The 20,766-nt window shown below is 37.6% G+C and overlaps 2 protein-coding genes across 15 annotated transcripts in view; both read left to right on the top strand.

Annotated features, from left to right (window-relative positions):
* Nucleotides 1-7,826, top strand: part of LOC120623638 (probable phospholipid-transporting ATPase IA) — a 97,408-nt gene extending 89,582 nt beyond the window's left edge. For 8 of the 14 annotated variants that reach the window (XM_039889741.1, XM_039889737.1, XM_039889743.1 and 5 more), the window contains one exon: nt 440-7,826. In XM_039889741.1, coding sequence (XP_039745675.1) covers nt 440-766 — 327 coding nt within the window. In that variant the 3' untranslated portion in view covers nt 767-7,826. The remainder of the gene's footprint in view (nt 1-439) is intronic. The other 6 variants (XM_039889750.1, XM_039889748.1, XM_039889749.1 and 3 more) reach the window with 2 other exon arrangements.
* Nucleotides 7,827-13,567: 5,741 nt separating this feature from the next.
* Nucleotides 13,568-18,911, top strand: LOC120623890. The gene is made up of 3 exons (XM_039890174.1): nt 13,568-14,003; nt 14,704-15,096; nt 15,367-18,911. Exons 1-3 carry the CDS (start codon nt 13,568-13,570, stop codon nt 18,909-18,911), a joined length of 4,374 nt encoding a protein of 1,457 aa, XP_039746108.1.
* Nucleotides 18,912-20,766: the final 1,855 nt, after the last annotated feature.

Below are 20,766 nucleotides of genomic sequence, written 5' to 3'. Positions count from 1 at the left end.
TTATTGATAAATGAAGGATTTTTTATACAAATTTTCATCCCCCATTCAACCCTCTTAGGGATGGAATTTTCAAAAATCCTTTCTTAGCGGGTGCCTAAGTTGTTATGATTATCTGTGTGCAAAATTTCAGCCCGATCCGTCATGTGGTTAGACCTGTGCGTTGATAGATCAGTCAGTCAGTCAGTCACGTTTGCCTTTTATATACATAGATATTATTTTTAATATAAAAGAAGTAAATATGACGGGGCATGACGGCATTAGAGAGCGTCATGTCGTTTACCGTAACGGCACACGAGTTAGATTTACTTCTAAGAGGCGCCACTATATGTTTCACACCAAAAGATTATAACAGTTGCATAGTACAAGGCTTCACAATACGGGACATAATTGGACACACCGATGGAAACGCCTTGCTAATGGGAATCGCCCACCTTTGCAGATGGGTTCGCGTTCTCGCAGGAGGAGGGCGCCAGCGTGTCGCAGGCCGACGTCATCCGCGCCTACGACACCAGCCAGCCGCGCGCGCGCTCCTGAGCTGACCCGCGCCCACGCTGGCATCTCTTCACGATATGCTGAGTCGCTGGACGCGGCGCCTGCCCCGCTGGACCCGTTGGGCACACCTCCAAGCACTCTACCCTTCTATAATTGCTGTCACGTAAAAAGAACCCTGATGCTCGAACTCACAACTCGAACCAAAAACTGTTTAATCCAAATACACCTATTCACAGAGGCTTATCGAGCGTTAATACATATTTTTTTTAATTAAATCAATACTTTGCTTAATTATATATATATTGCTAAAGACAGAATCTTGTGAAGCGCTTCAACCTACAAATATTGAAAGTCAAAACTTAGTTAATTCAAGTATGATTATTTTGTGAATTAAATCTTTCATAGATATTTTTACATTGAAAAAATAATAATTACACTTGTTTACATAAATTAACGCCACGAGGGTTGCAAACGAAACCATTGGTTACAATTGAACCATAATAAACCCAGCCAAGTTTTAATGTCATTATTACTATCTCACAGATTTATTTGAATCTTAAATTAATGTACCTTCGGAGCGCAATTCGTTCCTGATTCCCTGATTTTTGTGTATGGATTTAGGTATATGTATAATATTATACCTCTATATATTATTGTTAATCTTTGCACTCATCGACTTGTTAGTTGTACACTGCACAAGGCATAAGCGCTCTTTTTACGTGATTTTATGATTTGAGATTAATGTAAAATTTGCAAACTGTGAATCGTAGTTTTTTGTTTGAATATAGAAACAGATAACGTTAGATTAAAATGAACCGAATTCATCTGTTGTTAAAGATTAAAGTTCGACCACACCAAACGTATAAGAAACTATTTACTGAAAGTAAATACTAGTGTTTCTACATTCAAAAACAACTCGATCGCGAGCATGATTATCTAAGGGTACAGTAATTTGGATTTTAATATACCAATGCGCCAAGTACACAGAGTAGGTATTTTTAATTATTTTTTATGGAATTGCCGAGAGCAAGACATGTAATATAATAATATGTAATACCTATAAAATAAAATAAAAAAAATATTTTGGTCATGTTTTATCGAAGCAGTAAATTTGATGGTAATATACATTTTTAAATTAAGACAAGCCTACGCGAATCTGTCTAGACGCTTCAGCTGATTCCACATTATGATACGTTCGTCAAGCAAAGCAGTTTAAATTTTATCGTACTCAAAATCAGCATTTGTTTAGTAAATTCGCAATAATAAATATTATGTATGGAAAATTCACCGTGTTGCGCTGTGATGTGCAAACAGCATTACTTTGTGCAATTCATGTATATAATTTAAGCTTACTCTCCAGTACCACCAATCGTGTCCGAAAACACGCAATATTATTTATTATTATCGTTATAACTAAAGAGCTGGTGGGAAAATTATTGGAGGTACTTGACACGAGCTAAAATATTGGTATATAGCTCTATGTTATTTTTGCAATATAATCTCAACGCCCAACGATTGGAAGGTCAGCAGAGAAATACATTAAATACTTTATAGCACAAAATACAGAGGTTTTATTATACACGGATATAAAAGCACACAAAATGATAGGAATAGAGTAAACAAATGAAATAATCTTTTACCTACAGGTCGGTTTTATTATGAGCAGTATCTTCCTGACATACCCTATTAAATATTATGAAGTTGCGAAAGGTAAGTATAGTAGTTATATAACTTTAAATTCAATCTATGTTAAATAAACACCATAGTCTCAGTGTTAACATTGTCGGGAAAGGTAGAGATACTACAAGTTAGCTATTATCAAATACCTCCTCAAAACTTCCCACGAGCTCTTAGATCATCATAAATCGCTCACTACTTCGCACTACCTGGCCTATTTCACCTTTATTATATTTTAAAATGGACTCAAAGTTCAAATTTTATTCACACCTCACGTTTCTAAGCATAAGCCGCGAAGCATGGCATCTCATAGAGAACGTTAAAAAGTTCTCAACGCGATGCCACCGCTTTTTTAATAAAAACAGAAATCTCGGCACCGACCTCTTATCAAAGCTAAACCAAAATGTTCAGATCAAATAATAAAGTTAGTAGAGCAATCTCATTGTACAGACAACAGAGAGATAATTAATTAATGTGCTACTAATTTTAATCATCGATCAAAAACAAAATTAATGGTTATTTTTAATTTTTGGCATAAGTAAACAGTATTTGTCTAGATTTTTTGTTTTAAGTATTCGCTATATTTCTTAAGGCCGCTATCCCACTGGCGTTTTACAAGCGTTGGCGCTTGTCCAACGTCTGCGCAGCGCCAACGTTGAGCAGACGCGACGTTAACGACGCGAGTTTCTAGTGGCAAGCGTTACATCCGCTGAACGCAACGTTAACGCCGCACACATGATTCGATTTGAGGTGTATAATCGACACATAGACAGAGTGAGACTGCCTGATTGTACCCTGACGAACAGGTAGTTGCCAAAAAACGCCAAAAACTCACGACGTTAACGTCGCGTCTGTGCAACGTTGGCGTTTTATTATTAGAAACTCGCGACGTTAACGTCGCGTCTATTCAACGTTGGCGCTGCGCAGACGTTGGAGAAGCGTCAACTCGTAAAACGCCAGTGGGATAGCGGCCTTAATATTTATTAATTGTGCATTTGAAACGTTGCTTACGCGGGTATCAACTTATCATGCAGCTAAACTAGCTAAGGAATAAAAATAGAAAGTAGTTTTGTTCCCGGTTGTGTAAAGGCCAAAGAGAAATAATATAGATCTCTATACTTACGAAATCTGACTGTTGTACGTAGTGGGCGGTGTTCTCTATTCTCATAAAATAGAACATAATTTTATTGTTAATATATAAATTGAAAAGTAACGTTTAAGTCCCTCAGTATCGGGTAATAGTTAGGTATTTATTTTATTTGGTAGTTTTAATGTTTTATATCAATAATGTATGTCTTGATCGTTTCGACAATTTTGTTATTTTTGCTTTAATTTATTAATTAATCATCAATCATTTGGATAGTGTGACCTGCTAACATATATATAAATTATAATCAATATTTGTATTATCTAACTAAAATGTTAGTAGTCCGATTTATGAGAATTAAATAATATTTAAAAGAAATCGAAAAATATTACTCACTTTTGAAAAAGTACAATTTAATGTAGCCCAATGTAATGGTATCATTTTAATGGGAAACATAGATTGGGTTTGACTCGCCACGCGTTGCTTTTTATATTGGGGTCACGTTTAATAATTCGGCTTCCGATAAAGATGCTAATAATTATAATTTATTTCATATATTGGTTCTTCACGTTAAAAAGCTTGAACTTAACCGATTATCTATAAACTGAACTAATTTTCTTCAGGAATAACACGGCAGATGAATGGTTTTTTTTATAAATTATGTTTTCCAAATGACATACTTGGGCCTTTAATTTGATGACAAACTCATAATCGACCGACGTATATCCAACGCTGAACATAGATCTTTTCTAGAGATTTCGAAACTCAACGATCTTGTATCTAATACAGCATTAACCCTTCATGTCATAGTCTTTCTGCAGAGAATATTATGAAAGTTCTACATTTAGCTCGGTCATCATAGCTTAGGTTAGCGTAGGTTTAGTGTGCTCGGGGGTGGTACCAATATTTGCTTTAAGGATACTCATATACGATGTATTTAGACGCGCGAGGCCTATTTTGTTACGTATTTTTTGCATTTCGTGATAGTGATTATCTTAGCTTAAGTCGATGTTAGGTATACAACTTAAGCTGCACATTTTACGCTCCGCACATTCCGTACGCAACGCATCCCGCATGTCAGAAATATGCGGATGAATGGGGCCTTATAATACCTATTAAAAATATTTACAGCATCAATCACCTTAGAGTCATATTGGTATTAGATGGTGATGAAACCTACAGAACACCACCGATTTGTTAGCACATGAACAACATTCTACAAAATTTCAGTGTTGCCGAGGCTTCATCAAGTATTCGTCAGGCTATATGTTATTGCCTACTCTGTCTGATGAGCAGATGCTTATTATAATTTTTTTGCCTATTTTTTAACAATTTAATGAAGAAAATTGAGTCAGCTTCCTATTTGCGGATAGTGTGGGCGGTTGCTGACAAACCGAAATACTCAAATATTGTGCATGGCGCATTTAATGCGTGCGTGCGGTACAAATCGGTGACCTGCCTTATACCTGCTCGAAGAAAAAAAGTTAAAGATAATTTCACGTAGGATACCATCATAAATTGTAATGCTTTCTCACATATAAAAATCTAACTATATATTGTGTTAATGCTTGCTAACGTTAAATCATTGTTTTTAGATATTGCTGTTATAGAATACTTAGAACTCATTAGTATTTCTCGTTATTATAATAATATATTACCTATATATTTGTTATTCAAAATTGTTCATATTTATATTTTCGACCCTTATCTTGCTGAAACAAAAGAAATCATGAACAAGATCATGACAAGAACGTAAGCGGAAACACCCTTTGGGTGAATTATTATGTGTGTTTCTAACTTTATAATCACAATCATTTATTAAATAAAGGATGGTGCAGTGCATATTACATCCGATCTATTTTATGAATGATATAAATCATAAATGAGCCAGTGAGCATTCCAAAGAATTAATACCTAAATTAAAAAATATGAAGTTAAATTTAAAGTATCTAAAATGTCACAAATATATAGTAGTATCAGCAGTCAAGTGGGGAACTTTGATTTTAAAAGTGTTTGACAGTGTATTTCTTGTTTTAAATCAGAGATACGAAAAGTATCGAAATCGACCTAATTTAAATCCGACGCAACGGGTTTTCAGTAGAAAAACCGTTTTACTTTCACTGTCACAGTTACGTCGAAATGCAAAGTAACCTAACTTGAAAATAAATCATATGTATAATTTATATGTCAAACAGATTTTATTGTTAGTAAGTGTGTAGAGAAACTAAATGTTCGTATGTAAACAATACAATTTTGTCTAGAGAGCCTAAATGCTATCATACCTATACAGAGTTACCTTTAAGAGCACGAATTTATATTTCAATATTGTAACCATCGGCACCAGTTCAATCATTATCGATCGGTAGGACCTCCGTAGAAGTCCCACCGCGCCCGCAAATTACAGACTTATTGATGGGCTAGTCTTAAATTGTATCGTGAACTTTTTTTTTGTTTACTGCGCTTAGCTGTTAAAGTGGATGATCCCAATGATTGAAGATATGCGCCCGCCATACATTGACAATACTCGTGAGGTCAATGGTGGTGATATTTTATTAACGTGCAGTTGCATCATCGTATATCTGCGATTATGATAAATCTTGGGTATAGAAGGTTACTTCTATTCACAGAATTATGAACCTATGAATCCACAAATAACAATAGTTAGTCACTTAATTTAATTAAGCAGTTGAAAATAATTATTTTACCTCGAATGTAATAATGTGTCGAATGAAGCAGATTGTTGCTCCTCAAATTGATTTATTTACGCGTATAATATAATTATTGAACAAAGCGGCCGATGGAAAGTTTGTATTTTGCGGGGGCCCTTAGAACTATCAACCCTTGTCCCAAATTTTGTAAGTACATGTTCCAATGAAACAGCCTTACTTTTTTCCCTTAAGTATCACTGAAACATAAATGTATTTTATTAAAAATGGACGCGTATTCGGACTGCGTTTTATATTACACTTATTTTAATGATTCGACCCACGCTGTCTCTTTTAATGTATCTATATAATAATACTAAATAAGGACGAAGATTAAGTATTTAAAATGCCAATAATTTGAATAAAATCGCAGTCCGAAAACGCGGCTAATATCTTTACTTAAACTTTGAATGTCAGTTTTGAAGTAAACTGATGCTCATTGGTGGTGGCGTGACTGTCAATTTGTATGGAAAGCCAAACGTTATGACCTGAATTCTAAAAACTCCACACAAATGTGCCTGACCAGCGCCAACCCCGTTGACGCTTGAGCTTCTTCAAATCTTACACTCGAGTCTCGGGCCCCTAGCAACGAATTTGTGAACATCGCAACTTTGCCGAATTTTCGTGCATTTTAACTGCATCTTACTGCCATTGCTGTCGATTCGGCAGTAGTCACGTCTCTAAAGTAAATTGACAGTTCTAAATATAATGTAAACAGGACATTGTAAAAATGTCTTGGGTATTGAACTGTAAGGAATCTCTATCTACACTGACGATCCTTAATTATAATAAAGAGGTTTACCTCACTGAATGTATTTCGTGCACAGCGCTCTGTCAATATAATTAAGAGATTAGTGGTCTACAAGATTAGCATCATTAATTAGCAGAAGAATGTCAGGCATTTGGTCTAAAGGGATTACTATTTTGACAGCACTTGACAGTAGCTAACGAAGTTTGGTGCTAGGGCGGCTGGACAATTGTGATATCTGTGTAATTACGTATAACTTGCAAAGTAATCTTTCAGAGTCTTTACAACATGTCGACTGCTGGTTTTTCTAAGATGTGTTACTTATATTTATCACATACTATACCTCTAACAGTTTATTATTGTTAACTGTTAACTTATCTAAGATTATTTGGGCGATGCGCGGAACAGGGTGGCGAAGTACTAAACTAGAATAAACCTTTGAAGTTAAGCTGTTGCATAATCTCTAATTGATTAGAGAGTGGGAAAACAGCATTCGTGCCTGTAAAGGCAAATCATGAAAAGGTGGTATTACATGTTACTATTGTATTTTCAATCTATTCACACACGTGACTATGATGATATTCTACAGTCAAATGTTTAGGTAAAAACATACAATTTCGATAGTGTGGGAAATTCCTCTGGGTAGGTGATTATGGCAAACTTGACCTCATATCTAAGTCAGAATTTGGTACACATCTGCTATAATTACCTACTCGAGGAAAATCTTGAAATTTTAAAACGAAATAGAATGACAAACTAGATCTGCAAACCAGTAGGGGTCATACTCAGATATAAGTAAAACTACTTTTGCTACTGCTTTTTTTCCTTTGGCTGTCTCCTTACGAGTACCTACCTTCTTCCAAAGAAAACAGTGATGTTGGGCTGTAATGTATGTGATTAATGAAAGAAATGACACTGTGGTCCTAGCACCTAAAACGCTTACAATCAAGCCACGTGGGACCAATGGACCAACGCCACGATGGAGGGTTACGGCGGGATTCTGATAAAGCTGGGTTGGCTAGCCTAGTTCGCGTTACCTTGTTCCGAACACGCCGTCGTGTACTGTAAGCAAAGATGTGAATGTAACAGAAAATATATGATTTGTTCTCGTTCTTTATATTTTGTTTCATTTAATTATTACCTAGCGAGTATATTTAACAAAATAAAAAAATATTATAACCAGGCCTTTAATGTTGGCTTTACTATCTAAACTGGAAATAGTTTGACCACCTTCTGACCCCAACATCGGACTAGCGGGGCAAATTATTTCATTGTCATTGAAGTAACATATTTTATATAATAATATATAAAATAAGGAATGAGGGGTCGATTGAACGATTGGTGGTGCAAGGACAGGTTGAAGGAAAAAGGGCAAGAGGGCGGTCACCTACTCGTTGGATATATACGGTGGTAGAATCACTACAAACAGACAGACTTGACGTTTCAAAAGTGCTTATATTAGGCCTACTTGAAATAAATGAATTTTGTCTGACTGAATCGCTGACCCATACAACTGTGGAAGAATGTTTTCGACACGCTACCAACCGCCAAAAGTGGAGAAGACTCGCGCAGGAAGCCGTGCAATCCAATGATGCCTAGCGCCATGAAATTCATCTCAGCAGCCAAGAGTGCACGACTAAAAAGAAGAGATATAAAATAAAACTAAAGTTAAAGTAACTAAGTTTATTGAAACGTAGTAAACTCTAGAAATAATATAAGCATGCGCTTCACGGAGTACCGAGCCAGGGTTTCGATAGGCTGTCTTACAAACCTCTTCTACCTAAGTGCTGCCGAAATTCAGGTCTGTGTTAAAGTGGAAGTCGAAATCTTGGCCTTCCGTGACGCCGCTGCTGCTAAACCTTCACCTAGTACTGGTAACGTCGTCACGGAATACATACATAGTAATATAATATGGACTAACATTTGGAATAAATATAAATAAATAAAATATCCAAACAAACAAATTGTAATAAACAGAGCACTAAGAATCAGTTAGGATTAAATAAATTATATCGATACGACATTAGTTGTTGAGTATTCCCGATTCCTGAACGAAAACTGTAGGTCTTGGTAGGAGTATGGAGGGTAGAGGTAAGGAGAGTCATCTTATATGGGAGAAAAGTTGACAAAGTGTCCAGTTGTTGCGCTAAATAACAGTTCAAAAATCCTCCACAATGGCGCTGGTGGATGCACAGGGTATGGTATGAATGTAGCAATCGTAGATGAATTGAAGTATGCCGAGTTAAAAAATTTAATGTCATTATCGACTAAAGTAGTTAATTATTGAGAATTTCAACAACTTACGTTGTACAAAATATTGTGGTAAATATAACCTTACTTCCTTGTATCTCCATACTTCCTTGTTTATTTTTCAAGCCTACTCTAACAATATTTATATTTGGCGCTTCTTTTAAGAGTTACCCTGATGCAAATGTGGCGCCATCCTAATTTAATACATTTTGACGACACTTTTTCATATACACAGATGACTCTCCTTACCTCTACCCTCCATAGGTAGGAGGAATGTCAATGTCAGTGGTGAAAATAGGAGGGAATTAACCGGTGATGGTGGGAAAACAAGCATGGTTAAAACTAAAAAGTACAGTTGGTAGAAGTTTAAATGGTAGTTCTGTTCTCTTACACATAATTATGAGAAGAAGTAATTGTTTATAAAGGAAAGTAAAACGAACAAACAGTTTAATTACGAGTCATTGAAACGTACTTTCTTACAAACCACAAGTTGCTAATGAGATTTTGGGTCCTTTTCTATTTTTGGTGACAGAAATAAAGACAATTCTGACGATGTAAGCCGTGCTATGTCGCATGTATCTCACTGTTTTACTGCTAATAACTTAGTTCTGAACGCAAAGAAAACGAAGTGCGTATAATTTATGTTACTAAATTTGAAGAAAGTTGATAAAAAAGTAATGATAAATAGAGAATCATTAGAAATGGAGAATTCCACAGTTTTTCTAGGAGTTACCTTGGATTGTAAGCTACAGTGGGGTGCCCATATCGAGACACTACCGGGTAAGCTCAGCTCAGCTGCTTATGCTGTCAGAAAAATTAGACAGTTAACAGATTTTGAAACTGCTAGGCTTGTTTATTTTGCATACTTCCATAGTGTAATGTCGTATGGGATCTTGTTATGGGGCGGAGCTGCTGATATAGAAACTATATTTATGCTATAGAGAAGAGCTATGCGATCGATATATAGACTTCGTACCAAATTTAAAGAAATAGGTATACTTCCAGTAGCCTCGCAATGTATTTACAATAATATAATCTGTATTAAACAAAACATAAGTAATTATATACAGTCGACTAACTAGAAACGGATATAAATTAGTGATATCTGCATATCGTCTGAGAAAAGTAGAGAAATCCTTTGTGGGGATGGGTATATGATTTTATAACATAATACCGAAGGTAATATTAGATCTATCTTAATACATTGTTTAAAGTTAGGTAAAAAATTGGTTGCCTGTAAAGTCGGTATACGGGCGAAAGTTTTACGTGACAACGACTTTGAGTGGTAAAATAATTTAAATGTGAATATTCATTCGTATAGTAGGAAGAAGGATGAAATAATAGTAACAATTTAAAACATTTATTTATACAAAGAATTATATGTAAAACATTAAATTATACAAAGAATCTCGCACTGAATTTCATATTAACAAAATTTTATTTTTACCTTTACACATACATACGTATTTATATACAAATATACATACAATAACTTGCAATACATTTGCGTACAATGAAACAGCGTTTACTACAAAGGGACGCGTGCCTTTCACTTTTTATGTCTGTCTCTCTCGCTCTTAGGCGGGCTAACCATGCCCGAGTGGAAGGGACGCGTGCCTCTCACTCGCTCTCATTGTGAGCGCATAACGTGAGCGGAGCGTAACGCAGTTTCTTGAAGTGTCACCCGGCAAACCAATTTATAAGTCGTTGTCACGTCAAAACTTTAAACAATGTATTAAAACACATTTAACAAATCGTGGTTACTACACGATTGATGAATTCCTTAACGACAAGGCTGCTTGGAAGCAGGCAACTCCGCTCAAGATTGTTAAACTTTAAAATAATGTTGGAAAAGAGCAATCTGCTAATTGTTTCTTGCCGGCACTTCTCAGTGGAATCTGCCTTCCGAACCGATGGTAGAGTCACTACAAACAGACTGACTTGACGTTTCAAAAGTGCTTATTAATTACTTGAAATAAATGAATTTTGAATTTTGATTGGAGATGAGTATATTACATTTACATTAAACCTAGAAGCTAAGTATAATAAGCACTATTGCAACCAAATAATAATAACGGTCAAAGTTTAGGCCTAATAATTATTTGCTGAAGCTTTAGTAATAATACCTATCTAAATCACTATTAAACTTTATAAAACTATTTGAATCTATCAAATCGGCAGGTACATATAAATTTTAAGTAGGTACCTGCTTTAATAATGCGAAAGTAAAGTGTTAGTATGAAAAATGTTTACCTAGTAGGTAACTAAAATAAATCTCGAGGTACAAGTAAATATGTGCACTGTATTTTATTTATGTGAGCCTAACCCAATATTTCTAACCATAGACAAATTGAAATAAATTAATAAGTACGCTGCCGGCGGCTACATCCCTGCACTTATCCATCCCAGCTTTAAATATTTTATGATGGAAACTACAGTAGAATTTTCCATTATTAATAGTAGGTAAATATACTGCTGATTCAACATCGCTCATTATGAGATCAGAAATTACCGAGACCATTGATTCCCATCAGCCATATCGAGGAAAACTTCCACAGGCCATGTTAAATTAATTATGGTTTCATTAACGCCAATAATTAGCCTCACTCAGCTCCACGCGAGGTATCTCACCATTTGAAGGCTACGCGCAAGGGTACCTAGCCACCTACTCTACACAACTTAATCTTTTCGAATAACTAAAGCCATGGAGAGAGCTATGCCAGGAGTATCTCTACGAGCTGAAATCGGAAATAAGGAGACCCGTAGAACTAGGGTTAGGTACCGACAAGAAAAGATTCCGATAAAAATTGACCCAAGACGCCTTCAGGCCCGGTTTATTATCGCTAACATGATAGTATGGGGTTAATCTATCGTCTAATAACTAATTCCGACGCTCATATTAGGAAAGGATGTCAGTGGTGGGACAAACAATACTAGTCTGGGAATTCAAATTGAAATATATTTTATTAATGTGGACCGTACACAGGCACTTATAAAGCGGTCATATACTTGTATAAATCATGTTACCACTAATGTTAGGTGATACTGATAACTACATTCGTTAACTAAAGCTAGGAGGGTTCCAAACGCACCCCAATCTATGTCTTAGCCTACAACAAACTTAGCCAGGCTTTTTATCATCATCGTAGTGTCAAATTAATATTTAGCTACGAAGTTAGAGCAAGCTTTTTGTCAAACATGTTATGCTTAATATTATAATAAGGTTTTTTTCTATAAGCTTAAGTTTTATATAAAATTTGAACTTATTGATTATTTCATCTGGTAATTTGTTATAAAATGATATACTAAATAAATCACTTATTATGCAGCCTCGTAAACAGCACTACAAGTTTCTTTTTACTTCTAATAATAATGTCACAGTCCACTTTTTCTTTAAATTTTGTAATATTATGATATATGGAGTTTCTTGCTGTGTGGTCTAATAGGAACTGGTTGCGCCAAGTTATAATTAAGTCTTAAATAATAATTTAAAATTTCATTGGTGTTCCTATTCTCCCATATCCAACCTAAAACAGCACTGAACGATTCTCCGTGAAGAGACTGGCGCCCTCATACGCCTCAAAAACACTAGAACGCAGAGCTGTCACTTAAATTAACGGAAGCAAACGATTAAGACGTTTGCGGACGACTTGCTTTCCGATTGCGAAAAGTAACGGGCAATACGAGTTTACTGGCTGCCTGAAAATAAGCCATAAAATATCATAATATACCTTAGAAGTTTCAATGAGATCCTTTTAAGCATAATTCCTATATTTATGTGTGTGCCGAAATATAACATAAGTGGTGGTGTTCGAGAAGAGAGGACTTCGTGAGGAATATTTGGATCAACGGACGGCGTGCTCCTACCCATGAAAAATAAGGTCAAGTAAGTGCTATCTTCCTTGTGCTCTGATTCCTTTGTATCTTTCTTTTGTACACCAATTTACCGCAAAAAATACAGTCCACTCATTCGAAAAATAAAAATCTTAAATAACTTAATATAACTTGGCGCATACATATTTATTTGGTCCTTCGAGCCGGATATTTACAGCATTTCCTTCATATTAACGTATTGAAGCATTAGTTTCCTTGTTAGAATACTTCTATAGGCTCTAATAATTGAAATAATATAATTTTAAATAAAATAGGTCATTGCGTCATCTATTTTCTTTGTCTTAATACTGGCATAAGCGGCATTATAGCATTGAGCTAGCTATTTCCCCAGTTAGACATACTAATTATCTACACATATTTATGTATATTTCGATAAATATTAGTGTATTTAAATTGAATTAACAATTAAAACAAATCTTAAAACTTGCAATTATTAATTATCGTAGTACCTTCGGTTGTGAAACATTTACTCAAGAGTCGTAAGACCTAGCATATAAGGTCGAGATTTGTCTATACGAACCTCTGGTCGATCGAACATTCGATATAACCCGACCACGCGTAATATCGAACGAAGCGCGCTTGCGCATATTATCCGCACTCCGCGCGACCTACTTAATTTACCAGTATATGATTGGCTATTAACCTATCATACTCACATAAAAATATAGGTATTTCGTGATTGTTAGATAATTGTCTCACTTACACTTTAGTAAAATGCCTCCTGAAGTAGATTCTAAAACTAGCGAAAGTGATAAGGAGATTCAGGATACTAAACTGTCTATCTTAATTGCTAAACGTGAAGCTATATTCGGTATCATGCAAAATGTCTTTGACTTATCTCGTGAACCCGATGTTCATACGAACGTTGAAAAAAGAGAACATTTTCTAGACGAATCTTCACAAATTGATTCATTGCGTTTAAAGTACGAGTCTATTGTAGACGATTATAATACACGTTTATTAAACTTAAATTCAGATGCAAAACCTGATTACAAAAGTCTGTATGCTTTTGAGACTTTGTATAATAGGGTCAAACGAACTCATACAAAATGCTCAACTTTAAATACGACACCAGAAATACATAATGCGACCTCCGCGCTGCTAAAAGCCAAGCCGAAGCTAGCTCCCATATCGATATTAGAATTCGATGGTGACATTAAATCTTTTCAGATGTTTTATACGACCTTTAAGTCAGTAGTAGATAATAATCCATCACTCACAGATGCAGAAAAGCTATTTTATCTGTTACCGAAGCTGACAGGGAAGGCAAAAAGCGCAATCGCTGGAATTTCTCCGTGTGCTGAGAATTATCAGCTCATTTTACAAACACTCGTCAATAGGTTTGATGATAAACGTATATCGACTTCCGAGTTCCGCGTACCTACATGAATTATTTCGCTATAAGGGTTTTCAGACTCCCTCTGCGACTAACTTTGAAGATTTCATAGACCGGTTCGCTGGCGCAGTAAGCGCTTTAAAAAACCTAAAGTTAGATAACCTAGCTGATCTTATCATACTACATATAGCTACACAAAGGGTCGATACTGAGAGTGTACGCGCGTTTGAAATTAAATGCGGTAAGAATATACCTACTTTCGACGACTTTGTGGAATTTATCACAACACGCGCGAAGGTGTTTGAGCGTACGAATACGAATGTCACAAACCCTTCTAATACACGTCATAATAAAAATATAAAAGATTTGAATAACGGGACTTCTGGCAATGCGCCGAAGTATCAGGCCTATATAAGCACGGTTGATAAGCCTACGTCCAAGTGTCTATGTAGAAATATAACACATGCGCATTTATATAAATGTGTTGACTTTAATAAATTATTAACTCCTCAAGAACGTTTTAAGTGCGTCAAGGAGAAGAATGCCTGTGTGAACTGCCTGTCTATAAAACATAAAGTCGGGCAATGTGAAGTCTCCCCGCACTGTTCGTGTGGTCAGAAACATAACAAAAGGCTGCACTTTGACCAGCGCGAGGAACATTCCCGCGCGCCTCAGTTGAATACCGTCATGCCGCCACCGAACGCACCTACCGTTACCGCGTCATCGCCCGTAGCGGATGATCGCGCCGACGTAGCACTGTGCGCTATGCGCGTAAGCCCGTCTACCAGCGCTACGCAGGTGTATAATAGCAATTTAATGAATCGTGTGGAAGACAAGCGAACTACTGTCTTATTGGCTACCGCACAAGTTGCTGTTTACGACTGTAATGGTGAACGGCAAGTTATACGTATATTGTTGGATTCTGCTTCGCAGGCCGATTTCCTCTCAAAAGAATGTTGTGATCGCTTGGGTTTGCAAACTAAATTCACAGAACGTACTATCGTGAAGGGGTTCGGTGGAATTGAGAAGGTTGTACAATCCAGCTCGGTTGACTTGACGTTTTATTCGCGTTTTGATGATAACGTTAGTTTTAATATCTCGCCACTTGTTGTTGATAAAGTGACAGACAAATTACCTACGGCTGTGATAGATACGGCAGTCCTATCACACCTTAAAGGTATTCCGCTTGCCGATGCGAGTTACGGCGTACCTGATAAAATTGATGCTTTAATAGGAGCTTCCCTATTTCCACATTTGCTTTTCCCCGACGACGTCCATACGTCACGTCGCGACCCGTCGGTGCCCGTTGCATTGCGCACGGTGTTAGGTCTGGTGTTCATGGGCAATGCGCCTACGATACCTACTATAAATACTCATACGGCCTTGACATGTTGTTTCGTTCAAGAGCCTCCTGCTATTGACTCTTTAGTCAAGCGTTTCTGGGAACTTGAAGAACTTCCTTCCGCTTACATTCAGAATCCTGATGATAATGAATGCGAAGACTTCTACACTTCGACTACTGTCCGAGATCCCGATACGGGCAGATACGTTGTCGGCCTGCCATTTAAAGAGGATCTATATTCCCTAGGGAATTCTTTGGACATAGCTAAGAAACGTTTCATCTGCCTCGAAAGAAAGCTTGAAGCTTCGAATAAATTGAGGTCGGCATATGATGACGTCATAAAAGGTTATCTCGCGAAAGATTATATTTCTCCCGCGCCTTCATATGATTCTAAAGATCCTGTTCCGATTTACGTGATGCCACACACGGGGATTTTACGTGAAGACAAACTCTCGACGAGACTGAGATTAGTCGTCGATGCTTCTTGTCGTTCTAGTTCTGGAAAGGCACTGAACCATCTGCTACATTCCGGTCAAAATTTACAGGGAGATCTTTTTAAAATAATTTTGAATTTTCGTCTGCATGCAGTGGCAATGACAGCCGACTGCCGAGAACAGTTTCTACAAATCGTTATGCGCGAAGCTGATCGTCGCTATCAATGCTTCTTATACCGCTTTAATCCACAAGACCCTCTTGTGCTATACCAGTTCAATCGAGTCTGTTTCGGTCTCACTTCCAGTCCCTTCCATGCACTGCGCACGGTAAGACAGCTGGTGAATGACGACGGCGCAAAATATCCACGAGCGAATAGCATTGTGCTACCCGCGCTTTATATGGATGACGTAGCTTTCTCGCTTCCAAGCGAACTAGAGGCAGTCACTGTGTCGCTGCAGATGATCGATCTTTTTAAGGGTGCACAGTGGGAATTAGTTAAGTGGAACAGCAATTCTCGCGAGGTCTTAGATAACCTTCCTGCGTCCCACAAACTTCCGACTGAAGTGGAGTTTGACAAAACCATGCACCATAAAATACTTGGTCTGCATTGGTATACTGGAAATGACGCTTTCTATTTTAAAATTTCTGTGCCCGACGATGTGACATGCACTAAGCGCTCCATCTTGTCGACTGTTGCCCGTCTGTGGGACATAATGGGCTTCGTTGCTCCCACAGTCGTGTATGCCAAAATATTAATTAAAATGCTTTGGCAATTAAATCTTGATTGGGACACTGTAGCTCCACCACACATCATTAAGATGTGGAGACAGTTTTGCGATGAGTTGCCAGCTCTAAATAAGCTACACATACCGCGTCATGTGGGCGTGACAACAGACTGTGAGGTCACTCTCCTGGGACTATCAGATGCTAGTCTCGCAGCCTATGGTGCTGTCGTTTATTTACACGTTAGCTCCCCTACTGGTAACACTGTGCGTCTTGCTTGTGCGAAAAGTAAAGTTTCGCCGACGAAACCTCATTCAATTGCTCGTCTCGAACTATTAGGTGGCGTCCTACTGTCGAAATTGCTTCGTACAGTACATGACACTTACTCTGAGCGTATCCCAATCAAGGCTACATATGCATTTCTCGATTCCAAAGTCGCCCTATATTGGATAAAAAGTTCACCGCATAGATGGCAGACTTTTGTCGCGAATCGCGTTGTACAGATAACTGAGAATATCTCACCAGACAACTTTTATCATTGCCCTGGCACTGAGAACTCTGCTGATATTCTATCGAGAGGTGTAACTCCTGAGAAGCTTCTCTCACACCCTCTGTGGCTGCATGGTCCACCATGGGCATCAATGCATCCGTCTCAGTGGCCACTCAAAACTCTAGAGGGAGAGTCTATTGAAGACGTACCCGAGAAGAAGGTTCTTATACACACTGTGTGTAAACCTATACTCCCGAACGACTTACACGAGCTTGCTCTCCGTTTTTCTTCGTGGAGCAAACTTCTACGTATAATTGTATACATTTGTAGATTTGCTAAATTACTGCCTCGTCGCGGCACTAGTGCAGTTACCGCTGACGACTTAAATTTCGCAGAGAATAGAATGCTTCGCGCTCTGCAAAATCAGCATTTTGCTGAAGAATATTCTCTTATTAAAAATAATAAAACATGTTCACCGGCATTTAATCGCCTAAGACCATTTATTGATGATGGACTTATCCGCGTTGGTGGTCGTCTCGCCAACTCTGGACTTAGCTTTGAAAAAATACATCCGGTTATATTGCCTCGCAATGGCCACGTGGTAAATATAATCATTGATTATTACCACATTAAACATTTACATGCTGGACCCGAACTCCTAATGGCCCTGCTTCGTCAGAGGTACTGGATTCTGTCGGCACGCCGTATTGTCAGGCAAAGAGTACATATGTGCAATACTTGCTTTAGATTTAAACCGCGTCCAACCATTCCGCTGATGGCGGATCTTCCTGATATACGTACACGTCCAGCATTGAAAGCCTTTAGTTTCACCGGCTGCGATTATGCAGGTCCTATACCATACGTTCCTGTACGCCGCCGTGGCGTACACAGTGAGAAAGCTTATATTGTGCTGTTCACGTGTCTCACTACGAGATCTACGCACATTGAGGTTGCTACCTCACTCAGCACCCCCAGTTTCCTCGCCGGGTTTAAAAGATTCCTATCACGTCGTGGTCCTGTTCAGGTGCTGCATAGCGACAATGCTAAAAACTTCCAGGGTGCTGCTTCTTACCTTCGGGACCTCTATAAATTTCTAAGAGAAGAATATTACCCGAAGCTAGAGCAGGAATGCGCTGAAAATCGCATAACTTGGAAATTCATCTGTCCCAATTCCCCACACTTTGGAGGTTCATGGGAAAGTATGATCAAGGTGACTAAGACGATCCTGTTCAAGGTCATAGGGCAACAGCTCCTTTCTTATGAGGAACTTTGCACTGTGCTCATTCAGGTCGAATGTCTTCTCAATTCGCGTCCGCTAACAATACTAAGCTCTGACCCTGCCGAACCTTCGGCTCTTACTCCAAGTCACTTCCTACATACTGCGCCTCTATTCTCCTTGCCTGCGCCTGATGTCAATCCAGACAAAATTAACTTGGTTGACAGGTACTCGTTAATAGATAAAATGGTCCAATCGTTTTGGAATCGTTGGAGGATGGAATATTTGCACGGATTGCAAGTTCGTTTGAAATGGAATACGCCTTCCGTACCTATTACGCCGGGAACTGTCGTCGTAGTTATAAATGACAACGTACCGCCTCTGGCTTGGCCTCTAGCAGTAGTAGAGAAAGTGCATCCCTCGAAAGACGGCGTCATACGCGTAGCGACCGTTAAAATTTCCGGGAGAACTTACGTCCGTCCGGTCGTTCGCTTATGCCCTCTTCCGACGCAATAAGCGTAACAATTATAGTTTCATAATTTAGTACTAAGTAGCTCATACGTTAAGACTTTATTCTCTTTTATAATAATTCTACAAATAATTAATATTTTTTAATATACTTTCGTAAATATACACATACTTATATGAAATACGCCCATGCGCAATACGCGTTCTTAAAAGAGGCAATTCTACCTCATACCTTATGAGAGCTTTTCTTAAAGGTGACCCTTTAAGGGCGGGTGGATGGTTGCGCCAAGTTATAATTAAGTCTTAAATAATAATTTAAAATTTCATTGGTGTTCCTATTCTCCCATATCCAACCTAAAACAGCACTGAACGATTCTCCGTGAAGAGACTGGCGCCCTCATACGCCTCAAAAACACTAGAACGCAGAGCTGTCACTTAAATTAACGGAAGCAAACGATTAAGACGTTTGCGGACGACTTGCTTTCCGATTGCGAAAAGTAACGGGCAATACGAGTTTACTGGCTGCCTGAAAATAAGCCATAAAATATCATAATATACCTTAGAAGTTTCAATGAGATCCTTTTAAGCATAATTCCTATATTTATGTGTGTGCCGAAATATAACATAAGTGGTGGTGTTCGAGAAGAGAGGACTTCGTGAGGAATATTTGGATCAACGGACGGCGTGCTCCTACCCATGAAAAATAAGGTCAAGTAAGTGCTATCTTCCTTGTGCTCTGATTCCTTTGTATCTTTCTTTTGTACACCAATTTACCGCAAAAAATACAGTCCACTCATTCGAAAAATAAAAATCTTAAATAACTTAATATAACTTGGCGCATACAGGAACCTTCAGCCGAGGCTACTTACTACTCTATCGACAAAGACCTGTCGTAAACGATTTAGCGTTTGGCAACGATGGGTAGGGTAAGGTTGATTTAGTCGTACCACAGCTTAAGTCGTACCCCGGCAATATCTTGCCTTATAATTACAAATTGCACCCTCTTGTGTCGTCGATCGGAACTATTTAGTCGAGCGAGCAAACATAAACAAGTGGACGGCCGGCCGACTTCGTGAAGCAAAATTATTGAAAAAGTTAGTTTTTTGAACAGTTTTCATTAAAATTGTTGACTCCTTGTTAAGCTTTGTATGGCAGGAATGAGATCTTTACCTTTTTTCTTTGTTAACGTCTATTTGTAATACCTATCTGGTAATCGTTTACGAATACTTAAACATTAGAACACTTGGCGTTGGTTTTATTGTTAAACTTAGAAGACGCCCTTGCTTAAGTCGTACCTGTGCAAAATCCTTTAGTCGTACTGGTCCGACTTAAGTTTTTAGAAAATTGCTTATTAATTTACTTAATTTTTTTATCAGGTAATACCTGATTATGGCAATAGTTTAACACCATCACCTTCAGCACCTAGATATTAAACACTGCCCGTCATTCAACCTGGACCTTCTACAATATTACAAGATACTTCACATTATGATAATATATTAGCAGTTGATGAGACTACTAATGAACAACAATTAAAATCTCACTTGAATATTTTATCCCCTATACCTGGCATAAAAACAGTAATTAAAAAAATTAAAAAAGTTACTAAGCCAACCATGGAATTAGCTTCAAGTCCCGACAAAAACGAAATAGAAAATAAAAACAGAAAAAGGAATAAATAGAACTATAAAACGAAAAAATACAGATGAAACTTGCAAGAAGAATAAAAAAATAAAAGCTAAAGGATCCTGTTTATGCCAACTATGTAAAGAAGATCGTGAAGAAAACATGATCCAGTGTATAAAATGTGAAGGTTGGATACATGACCTATGTGCTGGAGTTGAAAGTAAAATAAAATAATATATTTGTGATATCTGTGTTCAATTTCAATAATTTTCTAACC

This window comes from Pararge aegeria, chromosome 5 (assembly GCF_905163445.1).
Source record: "Pararge aegeria chromosome 5, ilParAegt1.1, whole genome shotgun sequence".
NCBI classification, from domain to species: Eukaryota; Metazoa; Arthropoda; class Insecta; order Lepidoptera; family Nymphalidae; genus Pararge; species Pararge aegeria.
Note: the sequence above shows the minus strand (reverse complement) of the source record. Positions and strands in the feature narration are given on the sequence as shown.